The 20,501-nt window shown below is 40.3% G+C and overlaps 1 protein-coding gene across 1 annotated transcript; it reads left to right on the plus strand.

Moving 5' to 3' along the window:
- Positions 1-16,629: 16,629 nt before the first annotated feature.
- Positions 16,630-20,365, plus strand: LOC132838801 (UDP-glucuronosyltransferase-like). Its single transcript, XM_060859390.1, has 5 exons — positions 16,630-17,677; positions 18,878-19,006; positions 19,115-19,202; positions 19,308-19,527; positions 19,965-20,365. The coding sequence occupies exons 1-5, from the start codon at positions 16,688-16,690 to the stop codon at positions 20,236-20,238; spliced, it is 1,701 nt and encodes a 566-aa protein (XP_060715373.1). The 5' UTR covers positions 16,630-16,687; the 3' UTR covers positions 20,239-20,365.
- The last annotated feature ends 136 nt before the right edge of the window (positions 20,366-20,501 follow it).

Below are 20,501 nucleotides of genomic sequence, written 5' to 3' on the forward strand. Positions count from 1 at the left end.
TGTACTTCATGTTTTCTAGACATGCCCAGTCCTATCCACAGTGGGAAAGTTTATTTCTTGATTAGAATAAAACTCTGCAGTCACAACAGCACTTAATACGGTTATACTAGTGTACATTGAACAACAGCGCGTGTCCTCTTACCTCTCGAGTGATCATGGTACAAATATAAAACCTTGAAGTTCTCTGAATATTATTCAAAAGGAATTTCAGTAAAGTTCCATCAGGTCCTCTATAGTTATCAAACTTAATAGAAAGCAATGAGAATAATTTTATGTTCTTATTTAACACAATTTCTAAATTTTTTATATAAAAAAAAAAAGGTTTGACTATTTTTGATTCTAAAAATTCCTCCAGAAATCAGCAGCAATCATTTATCAATAGGAGAATTCAGACAATAGAGAAGTTTTGCATTTTCCACATTTTGTTATGTTCTAGCAAAATTATTCTAAAATGGATAAAATTAATTACTTTCCTCAAAATTCTAACAATACCCCATAACAATGCAAACGATCTTTGCAAATTTATTAAAAATAAAAAACGAAAAGAAGATCTGAAAATTGCTGTGCATTGATGCTCCCCATCCAAACTGATGGATCTTGAAAGGTCCTGCAAAGAAGAATGGGAGAAACTGTCTAAAAATAGGCATGACGCGTGTAGCATCATCGTAGCATACAAAGTTTGATGAGATCCACACGATTCTACTCCAGCCCTCTGGAGTGCTCAAGCCCCTGCTTTGGCCAATCAGAGACTAACAAACTCCAACTCCAGCTCCAGCTCCTGCTTCTCCTGCCATCCTGTCTTTATTTACGTGTATAAAAGCTTTCAGTGTCTGTCACTGGTCACATGATGCAACTCAGCTTATCAGACCCCATTTCCTGAGACTGCTTTAGAAAAGATCTTTAAATAGTTACATATATGTAAAACACACAACACAACTGGTATCGATCCGATTGGTCCGGTGTGTGTTTCAGATGTGTGTCTGCTGCCCGGAGGCCAGTGTGAAGGGCATTAGACTGTGGTTGTTGCTCTAACACACCTGACTCCACACATCAGCTCTCAGGACAGGTGTGTTAGAGCAACATGAAACTCTGTGAGGCGGCAAGTCCACAAATCAGACCTGAGAACAGATTTACTACACAACATGGCAAACCAAACACCAAACTACACACACACACACGCGTTACACAATAACAACTACACACTGAACACACTGAAAGGGAAAGAATAGTATATAATGTATAGAAAGGTTCCCTAAAAGAAAAGTTTGTGTATAAACACTTTGTGTATAAACACTTTGTGTATAAACACTTTGTGTATAAACACTTTGTGTGTAAACAGTTTGTGTATAAACACTTTGTGTGTAAACAGTTTGTGTATAAACACTTTGTGTATAAACAGTTTGTGTGTAAACACTTTGTGTATAAACACTTTGTGTATAAACAGTTTGTGTGTAAACAGTTTGTGTATAAACACTTTGTGTGTAAACAGTTTGTGTATAAACACTTTGTGTATATAAACCTGTCCTGGAACCCTGAGCACCCAGAGAAACCCACCACAACGCAAACTGCACGCACGCACCGTTTTTCTGCACGGAAATGACTACTTGACAGCAGCTCTCCTCCTCTTCACTCACCATTCTCCTCAGATTTCCGAGGCAAAAGGTGCAAATGGGTCTGAGCGCGCTCCCGCTGCCGTGCACGAGGGCCTCTCGGTGTCGCGCGCACGGCGGTCCGTCTCCTCCACTCTCGGCGAGCAGCAGGACGTTGGAGAGGTGCGCGATGTAGCTGGAGGCCAGGCGCAGTGTCTCGATCTTGGATAGCCTGCCGCTGTTTGCTCACACCCACAAGCCTGAGCCTGCTGCTGCCGCCGCCCCCGGTAACGGAGAGAGCACGCGCTCGCCCACTCACACCCTTTAATGCGGTGAAAATAGCACGCGGATCCAGTGCTTCGTCGCTCGCGCGTGCCATAGCTGGCATAACGAATCCTTACTGGGACTCTCTCTCTCTCTGTCTCTCTCTCTCTCTGTCTGTCTCTCTCTCTCTCTGTCTGTCTCTCTCTCGCTCTCTGTGTCTGTCTGTCTCTCTCTCTCTCTCTCTCTCTCTTTCACTCTGTATCTTTGTCTCTCTGTCTATCTCTCTCTCTTTGTCTGTCTGTCTGTCTGTGTGTGTCTCTCTCTCTCTCTCTCTCTCTCTCTCTTTCACTCTGTATCTTTGTCTCTCTGTCTATCTCTCTCTCTTTGTCTGTCTGTCTGTCTGTGTGTCTCTCTCTCTCTCTCTCTCTCTCTCTCTCTCTTTGTCTGTCTGTCTGTCTGTCTCTCTCTCTCTCTCTCTCTCTCTCTCTCTCTCTCTCTCTCTCTCTCTCTCTCTCTCTCTCTGTGCATGCAGCATGTAAGTCTCCACTGGTCAAACACCTGGTATCTTTTAGAAGTGTTTTTTATGATTTTTAAGGAAGGTAGAAGAACTAAATGCTGTTTTTAAATTCAGTGTTGAAGGTTTTGACTACAATATCTTTGTTTCTTCTGATGCTGACATTAGGTGTTTTAAATGTGGAAAAATGGGCATCTTGTTCGGGCCTGTTCTTTTTGGAAGCTACACCAGCCTCGGACAAACCACGCTTGTCTGAACCGACCTCGGTGAAGCCCCGTGGAGGTGCAGAGCTGCTGCTTGGAGACACGAGTCACTACACCCACACAGGTGCATCAAACACTGCTGACTATATGTCAGATTCAATGTTGAACTTTGCTTCTCAGGAAGATCAGTTAAATGTGGTGGAGTCGCCTTGCTGTTTACTTACAATTTTATTCATTGTTCCTGTTCGACTGAAGAGATTTTAAATGGGAGGCTTTTAAAAGTGTGTGTTTGCTCTCACTAACACAGTGTAGAGGATGGTTCTATTAGATAAACTTAACACTGTTATTACTGACTGCAACACAGCTGACATTTTAATTTTGGGTGGAGATTTTAACTGTACTACAGATATTTTAGACTGGAACCATGCAGAACCTCATGTGGCTTCCTGTAAGCGTCTGTGGGAGATGATGGAGGCCCACGGGTTAAGTGATACATGGACAACTTTTAATAAGACAAAGAGACAGTACACGTAGGCTCACGCCATAGACAACACGCACTCCCTGGCCAGATTAGATCATTTTTATGGTTTTAAACATCAGCTGGCTTTTTTTTTTTACAAAGTGTATTATTGTTCCAGTAGGCATCTCTGATCACAGTATGGTACAGTGTACTATAAGTAAAGAGAACATAAAGCCTGAGTGTCTACTGGCATTTTTAGAAGACGCTTATTTTAGAGAGTCTTTTACTTATTTATGGAATTGTTTTAATTCTGAGACGGCAGCTTTTAGCTCATTACAGCAGTGGTGGGATGTGACTAAGACACAAATTAAAGATTTTTGTCAACAGTACACTCTCAATGTCACAAGAGACATTGTTAGATCTCTGAAAACTCTGGAGATAGAAATAGTGGAACTCCAGCATTTGGAGGCCAAAGGAAATCGAGGGTATGTTGAAGCCATCAAACGTAAGAAAGCTAACATGAGCGACCTGTTAGACATTACAGCACAGGGGGCGCTGTAGAGCCCACTGAAATTTGTTGAAACACTGAAGTTGTACAGCAGTGAGCAGTCGGGGGTACAGATGGTGGAGGAGAACTTCCTCATGGACCTGCCAAAGCTCTCTGAGCAAGCAACCAGGGAGCTGGACATGGAGCTAATGCTGGGAGAGCTTCATGAGGCTCTCCAGGGGATGGAGAACAGACAGGCGCCAGGTATAGATGGTCTCCCTGTTGAGGTCTACAAGGCTTTTTGGACAGTTATAGGGCAGGATGTGGTAGAGGTCCTACAGGAGAGTGTGAAAGTTGGTCAGCTTCCACTGAGCTGCAGGAGGGCCTTCCTGACAAAAGGGATTGGAAAAGGGAGACCAATCACACGTGAAGAACTGGTGCCCGGTGTCACTACTGTGCATTGACTGCAAACTGCTCTTAAAAGCATTAGCTTCGAGACTGACTATTGATTTGATAATGTACATTTAATTTGTAACATTTTAGATGTCTCCAGGCTATTGGGCTTAAAGACTGGTCTAATTTTTCTAGATCAGGAAAAGGTGTTTGACCAGGTTAAGCATGAATACTTGTGGAAGGTGCTGGAAACCTTCGGGTTCAACTTAGGTTTCATAGCCATGATCACAGTGTTGTACAGTGACATTGAGAGTGTGCTGAAGGTTAAAGGTGGTTTATGTACCCCTTTTAGAGTGTACAGAGGCATTAGACAAGGCTGTTCTATGTCAGGTTTGCTGTATACTCTTGCAATTGAACCTGTTTTATGCAAACTGAGATCTCATTTATCTGGTTCTTACATTCCACACAGCAAGGCTTCACTATGTCTCTCAGCATATGCAGATGACCTAGTAGTCATGGTAAACTCACAGAAAGATGTCAGTGTTTTAAACAATATTTTAAAAGACTTTCAGATTTTATCTTCAGCCAAGGTCAAGATTATTACAAACAGTTGGAGGACTGGGGCTTGACAGAACTTTGTTTTTAATGGACACCAAAACGCTGGACGTTTCTGGATTACCATTGTTTTATCGTAACATGTTTAAAATCTGTAACTTTTTAAAAAACAGAACAAAGGCAGTGGAACACTGTACTGGCTGCTGGAGGAGCCTCTGGTGTATGGCGGGTGCATGGACATCTCCAGTGTGGCCGTCTCTGCACTGTCCAGGAATCTTATCTCTGCAGGCATTGTGACACTCCGGGAGCTTGTGAACGTCGCGGGAGCTGACCTGTCGAAGGTGGAGGACCTGGCAGCGCGTATGGGAATGCGGTCCCTGCGTGTTGTCTGTCATCTCTTACACCGCTGGAGGTCCTCCCTAACATCTGAGGAGCGTGTTCGGCTGAGGAACTATCAGTATACAGAGGCTGGTCCTGCAGAGGAGGTACCCTTTCCCCAGCTGATCATCGCTTCTGACCTCGACGGGTGTGAAGGCCCCCTCCTGGAGTGCCGGGGCGAGGCGGAGATGGACTTTGGGACAGTGTCAGGGACGCTGCTCTACAGAGCCAGTGTTAAGGTTTTAAATAAGAAAAAACTGAGTGGGAGGGTAGACACCCCATGGAGAAATGTACTTGGTTTTAATGCTGATATTAAACCAGAGTGAGAGCACTGTACAAACCACCGTTAACCAAAAAAGCTGCCGACCTCCAGTGGAGGATTTTACACTGTATTCGCTCTGTGTACTCTTTTATTTCCATTTTAAACCCCGATGTTGCACAAAACTGTCCTTTCTGTTCACAGAGAGAAACAGTTTTTCATGCTTTTATTCACTGCTCCAGGTTACAGTCTTTCTTTGTGTTTTTCTGGAGCTTTTGATGTTGATTTTACTTTTCAGTGTTTTATTCTTGGTTTTAAATATGTCAGGAGAGACCGGTTCACATCCTCACTGCATAATTATTATTATTATTGAATGAATAAATAATGACAGCAGATGATGATCACAATCACTTTCACTAATATTAATGTTAATATAAATACTACAGGGGGGGCACGGTGGCTTAGTGGTTAGCACATTCGCCTCACACCTCCAGGGTCGGGGTTCGATTCCCGCCTCCACCTTGTGTGTGTGGAGTTTGCATGTTCTCCCCGTGCCTCGGGGGTTTCCTCCCCCGGTCCAAAGACATGCATGGTAGGTTGATTGGCATCTCTGGAAAATTGTCCCTAGTGTGTGATTGCATGAGTGAATGAGAGTGTGAGTGCCCAGCGATGGGTTGGCACTCCGTCCAGGGTGTATCCTGCCTTGATGCCCGATGACGCCTGAGATAGGCACAGGCTCCCCGTGACCCGAGGTAGTTCGGATAAGCGGTAGAAGATGAATGAATGAATGAATGAATAAATACTACAGCCGAGCAGAAGAAAGTTCCAGAAATACTAATTACATCCTACTTTGTTCCCACTCTGAGGTGGAACTTGATCGATTGTCCAATAAAAAAGAAGTGTTTGCTCTGTTATAAATCTTCACTATGTCTCTATGTTCAGATATTTGAGTCTGTATCCTGTAGAGATTACGCTGGTGACCCGTCATATTACAGACGTTCTAACATCTGTATGTTATAAATGTAGACATCTCCAACACTGAGCAAAAATATCACAGCTGTCATAGCTACAGATGTTAGAACTTCCTCTAAATGCCACAGCGGGAGAATATATACATATTATATATATATGTGTCTGAGATGTGATCTCACATGTAGTCAGGGAACATCTGCTCCATCAGTGTGTTGTGTTTGTTAGGTGGTGGTGCTGAGACACACTTCCTGTTACTCAGAGAATCTACACCAATCAGCCATAAGTTAGTGATCATGTCTCAGAGGGTTTATTCAGCAAGTGAACAGTTAGTGCTACGTGGACTTGGAGTTCCTTAATGGAAGCAGTAGCTCAGTGTTTATGCTGACCAAAAGGTTAGATTCCTAAACACCCCCCTGACACTGTGGGCCTGTGGGTAAAGCCTCTGTGTAAAGCTGCCATGTTTATTAAACTAACTGTACAAATGTGTTGAGAATGTGACAAAGAGTTCAGAGTGCATTAAATCAATGGTTTGACTCTGAACCTTCACCCTTGACTGGCCTGCTTTGATCCATTTATTAGACAAAAGTGCAATAAGCAACAGTGCCACAAGTGGTGTAATGGTTAGTGTTAGGGGTTACTGGGCACAGTGGTGTAGAGGTTAGTGTTACAGACTCTGGTACATGAGCTCCCTGGTTCAAATCTGTGTGTGATTCCTTTACATCAATGATATTTAGACGTCAGAGGGTGAAAAGGTGAATAAAGCAGCGTGTTTGTATGAGTTCCTGTAGCTCGTGTGGATGAGCATTGCCTCCGGGTCGAGAGGTTGCTGGTTCGAACCCCAGCCAGGGCTCCAGGATTTGTGGAAGGTTCCAGAGGGTGTGACCAAGGGGGGGACAATCCGGGCTGCTGCCCCCCCAGAGCCAGAGCAGGGGAAGAAAGGGGTTATGGAGCCTGAAGAGAGGGGTTTGACTTAGTTTTTGCATTATTAAAAAAACACTGTAAAACCTATCACCTCATTTTTTTGGCTTTGTTTTCTCCAACACTATTTTCCACATCCACCTCTTCACTACACTCCACACACCATCGTGGACCAAGCCAGATTTGAACCAGCAACCACAGCACTGAGAGACAGACACTTTACCACTACACCAAGCCAACCCACACAAGATGGCTCGACTCGTAGCGTCTTTGTCCTTTAAAATGACACGAACAACCACAAAAAAAAAAAATGTAGTATGACAGATTGTGTCTTCGCCCCTGTTCCCTGTGAAAGCCCTAGACTGGATCTGATTACAGCATCAGCTTTTCCACTTTAATGAAGAATTAGAGTCTTTGTAGCTCCGCAGTTTGCTGCTCTATATCGTCCCTATGTGGATAGAGAGAGACTTGATCATATTTCACATTTTAATGATATTACGTTCCACTAGACCATATAATCTCAGACCTCAGACTCTTCTGCTGAGTTCAGAAGCTTCATGGTTCTGTATGTATGAAGCCCTGGTTTTAAATGTGTGTGTAGCAGTAACACAACTTGCCTGTGTGATGTTAGAAGTCCAGCTCTCTATGGGCTCCTACAGAAAGCAGGGTGAGGATCCATCCCACTAGTGGCTTCATCCTGTAATCATGTCATGTCTACTGCTGTCATACAACACTTCTGTTTAATAAGATCTCCAGCACCTGAGCTCCTTATACATCAAAATGTGAATAATTACATCTCTCTGTTAAGATATTTAAATAATAAAAACACACCATCACTAATTTTACATTGTGATTTAACTGAATGTGGTAATACGTATGCTAAAAAAACATGCAAGTGATGCTAACAAACTGCTAGCTATGTGAGTAATAAACAGTCTGTAATAATGTACAATAATTATACACACGTAGACGAGGTGTCAGGTTTATTCCTGGTGAACTGTTCTGTGGTCCAGTAAAAATCTTTACAACACACATAGCTTCAGCATCACCTGAAACCACTGAGAGAAAATGAGCGAAACTTAACATTTAGCATCCACGAGCAGTTTGTGTTGTCAGCTAAACTGTGTTCTTCTTAACCCTGTGTTCAAAAGGAAAAACCTTCTGGGACAGTTGATTGTCCATGGTTACCCCAGGGTTGTGAGCTGTGGCTGAAGGGGAGATCAGATCGTTGTGCAAGGATATAGCAAGGTCATGACCTGGGGATGAATCACCTGATGATCAGCAGGTCAGTTTTGCTAGGATTGAGCTTTAACTGATGAGCAGTCATCCATGATGATATTTCTGCCAGACATGCTGAGATCTGATCAGAAGCTGTGGTATCTGAGGGTGGGAAAGAGAAGATAAGTTGTGTATCATCAGTGGTAAGAGAACCCATGTGAGGAAATAACTTCACCAAGAGAGTGAGTATACAGGGAGAAAAGAAGAGGACCAAGTACTGAGCCCTGTGGGACACCAGTGGAGAGTCTGCGTGGAGCAGATGTCACTCCCCTCCATGTTACCTGATCTGAGCGTCCTTCCAGGTAGGAAGTGAACCAATCCCAAGACTCCTGAGGGTGGATAAGAGAGTCTTGTGGTTGACCGTATCAAACGCTGCTGAAAGGTTAAGGAGGATAAGGATGGATGACAATTTTGCTGATCTAGCAGCATGTAGTTTCTCAGAGACATCCAAAAGGGCTGTCTCTGTGGAATGAGCTGCTTTAAAGCCAGACTGTTGGGATCTTGGAGGTTGTTCTGTGAGAGATATAGAACAATTATAGACACACACACACACACACACACACACACACAAAGGAATCAAACCCACAGTAATAAAAAATAACATGCTAAGAAAAATCAATAACACTTAAAATAACCATAAAAAACAATAAAATCTTAGATAAATAAAATAAAGTCTTTTTACAAGATTTCAGATTATTTTTGAAACTCAGTGAGATTCATCAGCTTCAGCTTCTGAAAGATGTAGAGAGCTTTCTGTTGTGTAACACTGAACAGAGTGAGAGCCTTTACCTCTAATGACAGTTTTCACCTGTGTGTAAAGTGTTTTATATTTATGTGTGTGTGTGTGTGTTAGTGTTAATTTCTTCAGACGAGACGAGACGAAATATGTTCGTCAACAACCTTTTTTCATGACTAAGACGAGACGATGACGAGACTGCACCACTGTCCAAAAACGCTGACTAAGACTAAATTAACATGCATTATTGTTGATGAAAAAAGACGAGACGAAAATGTTTTGTATAAAATAAAATCTAAGATAAAATCTCTCTTCATTTTCGTCTACAATTGTCTCTGCTTTTTCATCAGCTGTTACGCCTTTAAAATATTCAGCACGAGTTCGCGGCTTCGCTGTTGCTCAAGTTACAGGTCCGTGAAGCAGATCCCGCTTATTATATTGTTACCTACCGAATAAATCAATAATTTGACACAAAATGATGATTTAAAAAGAAGTTTATTTATTTAAAAACAATTGTATTGTTTCTGCTAAAGAAAATAGTGCGCTCCATCTCTACGGTTAGAATCCTGTTTGTCCATGGCAACGCTCTGTTTTTCATGGCAAAGGTGTGTTATAGTTCACAGCGGTCTGTTATCAAGAAATAAAATAGTGTGTGTGTAGAAAGAATTCGTCCACACGCCACTCAAAAAAATGGCTACCAGTATTACCAGAAAAATAATAATACCAAATATAATAATACCAAATATAATAATAATTAAAATGAATAAAAAATCCTGAGGAGTGTGTGTGTTTGCCCTGCGATGGGTTGGCACTCCGTCCAGGGTGTATCCTGCCTTGATGCCCAATGACGCCTGAGATGTGGTCCACGTGACCCGAGTAAGTTCGGATAAGCGGTAGAAAATGAATGAATGAATGAAGAAATCCTGAGCACAAGTCCACCTTGGTCTAGGTGGCTTTTTGTGTTAAATTATATTTCCTGTCGCTGCGCAGGCTCTTTTATTGTACATGACAGCTTATGTCCCGATGACTGGTCTTTGCATTACGATTAAAAGCAGCATCAATAAAGTAAAAAATGTGATGTGCGGTCTAGTTCGAGTGAATGCACTGTTTAAACGTGTTCTCAACTTCTCACTGATACTTTTGTGATTCGCGGAGTTTTGACAAGTTTTATAGCCTTGATATTGTTTCTTTATTCAAAAGTGGTGACAGAAAAAACTCAGCACCCGCAACCTGAAACCTCTTCCCACCCCCGCGTCACAATCACATCATAATCAAAATTAATAATTAGGCTTTAAAGCAAATGTATAAGGGAATCAAGTTTAACAATTACATGTAATATTGCTCCAAATATCATCAATAATGGTGTGTGCAATACCATGTATAACTTGCATTAAGTCGGTAATTTATATATATATAAACACCTACAGTTTTGATCTTAGGCTTTTCATTAAGTTATTTATTTCCACTATAACACTTGTGTTCCTGATATTATTGCATTTAATGAGGCCTCGTTGTATTTATTCTTACAATAGATTCCAGATGTGGTCAAGCTACAATTTTTTGACTAAAACTAGACTAAAATTAAAAGACTTTTAGTCGACTAAAACTTGACTAAGATACCTTGAGTTTTCTTTTGACTAAAACTAGACTAAAATGACGGGACTTTTAGTCGACTAAAACTAAGACTAACAAAAAAGATATGTGAATGACTAAATATGACTAAAACTAACAAGGACATTTGGCACAAGACTAAGACTAAGACTAAATTAAAAATAGGTGACGAAATTAACACTAGTGTGTGTGTGTTAAAAATCTCTAAAAATCCCTTTCTGAGAAAAACTCAGGTCTTATAAAAAAAGAATGTTATTCCCGATGGTGCGCCACAGTCCGGCCTCATTACAGGTTCAATTAGGACACGGGGACTTAAGAGAACGTCACACTTGAACCTTGAGAGCAGAGGAAATGAGGGAACAAAGAGGCTCCATCAGAGAACCATTAGACCAGCGGCACACACCGTCCAATCATGGGTTTGTGTCAGGTGTAATAATGCAGGTGGAGACGAACAAAACACACAGTGCCCTGGTTCTGTTAGAGAGAAGGCGATATGTGAAATCCACAGAAAGCTGAGGTTATTTCCCTGATAAGACTTTATACAACACTCCAGCATCATGAAAAGCTCTCCGTCGAAGCAGAGCCGGTCTTCTCTGTAGTATAATAACAATAACATTATCACGTCACCACTCACGTCTGAAGTTACGTGTCAGCACAGCCACGTGACCGCTCTGGAAACTGATAAAATAGCAATAAGTATTAAGTGTAAGAATAGTGTTCCAGGAAATGTGAATTTGGGATACACAATTATTTTGAAAGCAGCAAAGAGAATGAGAGGAAACCATCAGCAAATAAGTGTGGTTTAAATGTATGTGTGTGTGTGTGTGTGTGTGTGTTACACAATGGATGCTATTCTAGAATTATGTGTTGTGTTATAGTGTATTATTTATCGATATTTATTGCTAGCTGACTTTATTGTTTGTGTCACGTCCCCAAGTCCCCCTGCAGCCTCCGGTAGATGACTGTGTGCACTACATGATTTTGACCCAGCGGGTGTCACTAGTGTGGCACCGAGTTATAAAGTAATCAACACTTTTTCCATCCCTCATTGTTTTTATATCATTGCTGTATAAACACTAGCAGCACTGAAAAGTTCAAGTTCAAGACAGCACCACAAACACACTCCACATCTAGGCAAGGCAAGTTTATTTGTATAGCACATTTCATACACAGAGGTCATTCAAAGTGCTTTACATAGAAATTAGAAAACAGTTTATAAGAGAGAAAATATATATATATATATATATATATATATATATATATATATATATATATATATATATATATATATATAAATATATATATATATATATACAGTATATGTAAAAATAAGAGTCATACGATAAAATCGTAATAAAAACAAAGAACAATTAAAGAAAATAAATGTGATTTCAATAAAAACAGTTTAAAATATGTTAAAAAGAATAAAACAGGAGTAAAAGTGATTTGGATAAAAAGTGCAGTCAGTGTGAAGCAGCACAGTGCTCATTTAGTAAATACAGAGTTAAACAGATGTGTTTTTAATCTTGATTTAAAAGTGTCTACTGTTGAAGCACATCTGATCTCTTCTGGAAGCTGATTCCAGCTATAGGTGGCGTAATAACTAAATGCTGACGCACCTTGTTTTGACTGAACCCTCGGTATCTCTAACTGACCTGATCCTAATGATCTGAGTCGTCTGCTTGGTTTATATTCAGTTAGCATATCTGTCATGTATTTCGGTCCTAAGCCATGAAGTGATTTATAAACGAGTAACAATACTTTAAAATCTATTCTAAATGGAACTGGAAGCCAGTGTAAGGACCTGAGGACTGGAGTGATGTGCTCAGATTTTTTGGTTCTGGTCAGAATTCTGGCAGCAGCGTTCTGTATGAGCTGCAGCTGTCTAATGGTCTTTTTGGGGATCCCAGTAAGGGGTCCATTGCAATAATCCACCCTGTTGGTGATGAAAGCATGGACAAGTTTCTCTAAGTCCTGTCTTTAGACAAAACATCTAATTCTGGCTATATTTCTGAGATGGTAGTAAGCTGATTTGCTTATCGCTTTCACATGGCCACTGAAATTAAGGTCAGACTCTAAAATTACACCAAGATTTCTGACTTTATTTTGTGTCTTTAGACCCCTAGAGTCAAGGTGTGTGTTAACCTTGAGAGTTTCATCTTTATTTCCGAATATAATGACTTCGGTTTTGTCTTTGTTTAACTGGAGGAAGTTTTGACGCATCCAACTGTTAATTTCATCAATGCACTTACATAGAGAGTCAATGGGGCTGTAGTCATTAGGGGACAGGGCTAAGTATATCTGGGTGTCATCTGCATAGCTGTGGAAAGCAATTTGGTTCTTTTTCATTATTTGACCAATTGGGAGCATATACAAATTAAAGAGAAGTGGTGCAAGAATTGAGCCCTGTGGGACTCCACATGTCATGGATGTCCACTCAGATTTATGGTTACCTATGATCACATAGTAACCTCTCCCTTTTAGGTATGATTTAAACCATTTGAGGACCATCCCAGAAAGCCCTACCCAGTTTTCCAGTCTATGTAAGAGTATGGTGTGATCTACCGTGTCAAAGGCAGCACTAAGATCTAGTAGCACCAGCACTGATATTTTACCTGAATCAGAGTTTAAGCGAATATCATTTATTATCTTTATGAGCACTGTCTCTGTGTGTGATGCTGGATGCTGGATGCTGAAACCAGATTGAAAATTGTCCAGATAGCCATTTAAGAATTTGTTCAGCTGATTGAAGATTTGAGATTGGTCTGTAGTTGCTATGTATGGTTTTGTCTAGGTTACTCTTTTTTAGGAGAGGCTTAACAACTGCCGTTTTTAGGGACTCTGGAAAAGTGCCTGTGAGCAGAGAAGTATTTACTATTTTTAAGAGGTCAGTTTCTAAACAGTTAAGTACCTTTTTGAGAAAGGATGGGGGGGGGGGGGTGTCAAGGCTGCAAGTTGATGCTTTAAGATGTTGTACTGTTTCTTCCAAGGTTTTTATATCAATTATGTCAAATTCTGAGAAAATGACAAATTTCTGAGGTTGTTGTAATGAGGTCTGACTGACCACATTACAATATAAGGCCATATTGATTGCCATTCTGATATTACTGATTTTCTCAGAGAAAAAAGTTGCAAACTCATTGCATTTGTTGTCAGAGAGCATTTCACTGGGAACTTGATTTGGGGGTTTGTTAGTCTCTCTACAGTAGCAAAAAGAGTGCGAGTGTTGTTTATGTTGTTGTTTATAATGTTTGAGAAGAAGATCTGTCTAGCTTTGCCTAGTTCTACGTTGAAAGCATGAAGACTGTCCTTATAGATGCTATAATGTACTTCAAGTTTTGTTTTCCGCCACATACGTTCAGCTTTTCTGCATGTTCTTTTCATGCTCTGTATAGCTGTTGTGTTTCTCCAAGGTGCTTTACATCTGCCAGTGATCATCCTGACCTTTACTGGAGCTATACCATCAATAGCATCTTTAACTTTTAAGTTAAGATTTTCAAGGAGAACATCAACAGTGTCTTTTTTTTGACAGACAGATCTAGCATCAGTGGCACGACAGATCAATAAATCAAAGTAAACACAGAAATGGTCAGATAGCGCTTCATCCTTGATAACAGTTGATGAAATGTTTATACCCTTGCTAATGAGCAGATCAAGAGTGTGTTCCCTATTGTGTGTAGGACCTTGCATGTGCTGGGTCAGATCAAAAGTGTTTAAAACATTTAACAATTCAATTGCAGTATTGTTTTCTGCATTGTCTATATCAGAGGTATTCAACTAAAATATAAAGAGGTCCAATAAGAGAAAATTTCTTGAAGCAAAGGTCCGGAAGATCATAATGTCTAACTAGTTAGTGTGATATACATTTAAGTAGCCTAGTAGTTGTATCAACATCTGCAAGTAATCAATACCTGACTGTCAAATCAAATCAATTCAGTACAATTCAAAAACTTTTTGACAATATTTATTGTCACGTAACACAGAACTAAACATATGTATGATTGTAGATATGTATAACGTTCTCTCATTAAATAAATAAAAATAGGGCTACATTTCAAAATAAGAGAATTGTGTATGTTTACTGTAACTAAAGTGCTTAACTTTAATCTCAGTGAGAGAACTGAGCTCTAACTTGGCAGGATGTTAAACCTGGGCTTGAATGGAGTCAGGGCCGTGCTCATACACATGTGGAGGTGCTCATTAGTGACCCTGGAACCATATTTAGTTTGGATTATGTTCATTGTAGAGAAAGCTGCCTCGCAGTTGTATGTAGAGCCAAACATAGTCAGGATGTATAGGGCTACTTCCCTCAGACCTGGGAAAGCTGTCTCAGGGACACTGTCTTCAGATTTGAGTGGAAATGTTTGTTCAAAACCTTTATGTTTTGTCTCATAATGGCGTTTCACATTGTCACTTTTAATGAGACACACTGGTGAAGTGTGAACAGAAATCAGTCTCCGTCTCACTCGTCTGTTTCTCTCCCTTTGTTTTCTACATGTATCGCTATCTTTCATTCATGTGTAACTTTACTTTAATTCTCTCTCATCTGTCTTGCACTGTTGAGTTGGAGGGTTTACACTTCAGGAATACACAGACTTGATTGGTCTGTGCGATTCAACTACCTTTACCGTAAAGACTGCAAAAGCTGCTCCGGTTAAAATAGAAGCGCTACGTCAAGTTTTAAATCATAACCTTTTGTTTTGGCTGTAGGTCCGGGTCCGGATTGGACAGCTTCTGGCTCCAGACCCGGACCGCGGTCCGCCTGTTAGTGACCTATGGTCTATATGAATGTTGAAATCTCCAGCAATAACAAAATAATCAAATTCAGAGGAGATTGTTGATAAAAGTTCTGTGAATTCATCAACACATGTTGGGGTGTATTTGGGAGGCCGATAAATAATTGTAAACAGAATGCGTGGTGTACCTTTTAGAGCAATACACAAATATTCAAAAGACTGGTAATCACCAAGTAACACTTGCTTGCATTGAAAGGCATTTTTTAATAAAGCAGCTGTTCCTCCACCTCTTCTAACAGCTCTACAGACACTTATAAAAGTAAAGTTGGGTGGTGCTGATTCATTGAGGACTGTAGCGCTGCAGCTGTCATCTAACCAGGTTTCATTTAGAAACATGAAGTCCAGGTTGTTAGTGGTGATAAGATCATTAACTAAAAATGATTTGTTCTTTAATGAACGGATGTTCAGAAGTGCTAATTTAACAGTAACTGTTTTTGGTCCTGTATCCGAATGACGTCTAATAGGCAGTAGATTAGATAGAATTGTCGTGCGGCTGGAGAGGGCCTTCGTCTTTCTATCACATATCAGGACAGAGATAGGGAAAGCTAAAGGGACATCGGGCTCCCGCTTGTTCTGAAAACACTTCTGATTGTTACTGCTGTCATAGCGGGGACTCAACACATATCAGTTACCAGTGCTGTTTGCAGATGAGGGCTGGTGTGATCCCTGACATTGAGAGAGAGGTCAGAGTGCTCTCTCAGATGGAGGAGGAGGGCAGGCTGGGCCCGGAGGCTTTGGTGGTTGTGGAGCCCGTCGTTTCTTAATCAATAGCAAATAGAGCAAACATTGTTTTTCTTTAAATATCCTTCCTGATTTTAAAGTCCATTCTAAAATTAAAAGCTATAAATACATTGTATAAAAAAAATACATTTTCAGTTACATTATGTAAGAACCAAAACTTATTTTTATATATATATATATATATATATATATATATATATATATATATATATATATATATATATATATATATATATATATTTATTTATTTATTAATAACTCAGTTTAGTTTACTATGAACTAAGGTAACATTTGATTTGTAAAAAAAAAAAAAAAAAAAAAAAAGCTAGGTAATGCATTACAGCTAAGGCAAAGTTGAAAGGTTAAAGTTTACTCTGTCTCTTAAAAACACTTCTGTTTGAGTCAACACACACACACACACACACACACACGGTCAATGTTTGTTTTGGTCTCACCTTAAATAATCCTCACAGATTTATTTTCCTCGGCTAAAAGCAAACAGAGTCTCAGACACAGAAACAAAAGGACTTAATATGGCCATATTTAACAATATAAAAACGGCGTGTTGGAGTGCTGTGCATCTGTTTGTTGTTCTGCTTCTGTGCTCCGCTTTGGCTGAGACCAGCATTACTGAAAGGACATTTTCTGGCCATTCTGATGAGAAAATTGGTGTGGCTGATGAAACAAGCAATTTTAGGAGCTTTGATGCCATCGCAGGACGATCTAAGAGAAACGGTACCGGCCGTCTGCTGGTGGTGCCAATGGACGGGAGTCACTGGACCGCCGTGAAGGCCGTGGCAGAGGAAATGGGCCGCAGAGGCCACACCGTGCTGGTGCTGATGCCGGAGGTCCGTATGCGCCTGGATTCTGGAAAGCAGTACATGAGCAAAACATTTCCAGTTCCGTACACACAGGATCTGTTTACACAACTGTCCAAATCTTCCCAGCAGATGATTGGTTCTACAGCCAGTCTGCTGGAGAGAATCTCATGGAAACTAAAACACTTGAGAGAGATTATGAATCTGATAAGCTCCACTACTGAGAGTTTATTATTTAACTCTGAGCTGGTGGAGTTTTTAAGAAAGCAGGAATTTGATGCGGTACTGACAGACCCTGTAATGCCAACTGGAGCCATTTTAGCCTTCAACCTGTCTCTGCCTGCCATCTACATGCTTCGTGGGTTACCTTGCGGCATGGATGCTATCGCCACTGCCTGTCCTGACCCTCCATCCTACGTCCCCCGGTTTTTCACTAAACACACCGATCTCATGTGCTTCACTGAGCGTGTGTTAAACGTGATGGTGTATTTGCTGGAACCTGTGATGTGTAAGATACTGTACTGGTGGTTTGATGATGTGGCCTCACGTTTCCTGCAGCGCAGCATCAGTATGACAGAGATCCTAAGTACAGCTGCCGTGTGGCTGCTGAGATACGATTTCACCCTGGAGTTCCCCAAACCACTAGCACCCAACACTGTGCTGATTGCAGGACTGAATTGTGCCGTTACTAAGCCTTTGGAACTGGTAAGTGACACACACGTCTCTCAACAACGCAGTCACTAAGTTTTTTTTACAAATAAATTAAAGTCAAGCTATTCACTCTCAAACATGTTTTATTTAATACTTGTTTTTTAAAACAGAAAAATTCAAGCATGAACTGGCAATATATAATGTCCACTTCTCCACATAAGCAATATTTATAATCCTTTGACACACACAACCCACCAGCATACAGACAATTGTTTCCCCTGTTGATTTACTGTATTTGTGCTCAGTTCAGTTAGCAGCAGCCTGCACATGACTGTAGCTGCATGCATGAGTCTGTAACTAAAAGAAGTTAAAATCACAAGGTAACATAGAGAACTGAAGCCTTGGTCATGTGCGGTACCAGGAACGCTGAAATGAGCGGAATATATTACCGAAAGCACGTTTTGGGATTGATCATTATTCATAAGGCTAACTGCGTGAACTGGGGCAGAAACAGACGATAGATGGGTTTGTGCTGGGGCACTTGATGAGGACTGGATTACAGTCCCTGTGATGTGCTGGTAACAGCATCCATAGAGACACAGACATACAAACTATTCTGTGCATCAGCCTACATCTGCTCAATCACTGACTCAGAAGGTAAGAAAGAAGGTAAACTTAAAAAAAAATCAATATGGATTTTAAGCCTCTACACGTGCAGTTAGAAATCATGCTGGTGTTTTGTTATTTTCCCTTTAAAAAAAACTGTAAAAAAAATAAATAAATAAAATAAATCAAACTTTGGTTGGGTGAGTAAGACACAAATTTGCCCCCTGCTGCCACTGAGGTCATCAGACCATCCATCATCTCCACTGGGTCTGGTTCTGTTCTGTCGGTTTAACCTTAACAATATTAAATCATTCTGGAAATTCTACTCTCCTTTTTATCCTTAACATGGCAACAAAAAAACAACAACTAATTAACACTAAAAGTGCATGAGATCACACCAAGCTCTCTAACAAAACTTAAAGTGGGTTAAGTTTCAGAACCATGTTTGTTGGGCCTCTTACTCGTTAGTTTATTTGTGACTGTGACGTTGTGTAGCCTTAAATGCCATCTAGTGGTATGGAGAAGGAACCGCAGCAGAACACGTGCCACAACTTACTTTACAGTAATCAACACTCTAATAAATACTGTGCAGAACACAAACATTTACTATACAATAAGTAAATCCAGCACTGTGTGTGTGTTTTACAGGAGGTGCTGGAGTTTGTGGAAAAATCAGAAAATGGAATTATAGTTTTCACACTTGGCTCATTAGTACCAGCAATGCCAAAAGAGAAAGCAGCCATTTTCTTCCAGGCCTTCAGCAGAATCCCTCAACAAGTAAACACATTCACCCCCCCACACACACACATAATCTACACACTACACAGAGTGTGTACAGGTGTGCTGTGTGTGTGTGTGTGTGTGTGTGTGTGTGTGTGTATGCAGGTGTTGTGGCGATATGCAGGTGAAGTTCCTCAAGACATACCTGGGAATGTGAAGCTGATGGAATGGATTCCTCAGAATGACCTTCTAGGTATGTCAGCAATGAAATCTTTACATTTAGATTTTTTCTTACTAAGCCACATAATAATTGCTCTTGAATATTATTTTGATTGTTGCTTATTTTCTATTGTTAAAGGTCACCCAAAGGCAAAGGCATTCATTACTCATGGTGGCTCACATGGTATTTATGAGGGGATTTGTCACGCTGTTCCCATGGTGATGATACCACTCTTTGGTGATCAGGGTGATAACGTGCAGCGATTGGTTAGTCGTGGAGTGGGCGTGGCCGTGAACTTTCACGACATGTCAGCTGATGTGCTGGTCAATGCCCTAGATGCTGTAATCAATGACAGCAGGTGAAACTGATGATTTGAGCTGTGTTTGATTCAGTAAGACTGTTTATTTAGACCTGTTTCTAATTAGAACTGTGAATTATTACACCTGTGTCTGCATCAGACCAGTTCTAATAAAGATATATTATATACATATATATCATTTTATTTAATATATCTGAATATATTAATGTGCAAATAATTATAATAATTTCTTAGCAGCAGTCTTTAGCAGAGAATTTATTAGAGAATGAGAATATCAAGTGATTACATCATCAGTTAGTGAATTATCTTCATTTTTGCCACTATATGACTTACCTACATTCTCACCAGCTAACACACTCAGAAGTGATGTTTATTGCAAATATTTTTATTATCAAATCATATCGAATGTCAATTTATTACAGACTTAATCTGATTTGCTTACATCTGATCAGATTTTTTTGATTTCTCTCCTGCAGTTATAAAGAGAAGATTATGAAACTTTCTGCTCTTCACCATGATCAACCAATAAATCCACTGGATCTTGCAGTTTATTGGACAGAATATGTAATGAGGCATAAAGGGGCGGAGCATCTACGTTCTGCTGCTCATAACCTTAACTGGTTCCAGTATTACAGTCTTGATGTGTTTGGATTTCTGCTGGTTGTCATGGTGATTGTTGCCAGAGTAATGATGAAATGCTGCATGTTGTGTTTAAGATGCTGCAGGAATTTACTGAAGAGGAAAGAGTAGTACAAAAGTTGCTACTGTTTTCTTTCACTTTTCTGAAATTCAACCATGTATATTACAGTTACGTGTTGGAGTTACAGAGTTAGGAAAGTGTCAAACATTTTTATTGGTCAAGTTTGTACTCTTCCAGGGACATATTTTCTTTTTCAGGATTGCAGAAGCTGAAGAAAGAATTGAGTACTTAAAAAACACATAAGAAATAAAAGTAAATAGAATTATTATAGAGATCCACAAACAAGTGTAAAATAGTGATCCCGATAATTTAA

The sequence above is a fragment of the Tachysurus vachellii genome, chromosome 23 (genome assembly GCF_030014155.1).
Source record: "Tachysurus vachellii isolate PV-2020 chromosome 23, HZAU_Pvac_v1, whole genome shotgun sequence".
Classification (NCBI taxonomy): domain Eukaryota; kingdom Metazoa; phylum Chordata; class Actinopteri; order Siluriformes; family Bagridae; genus Tachysurus; species Tachysurus vachellii.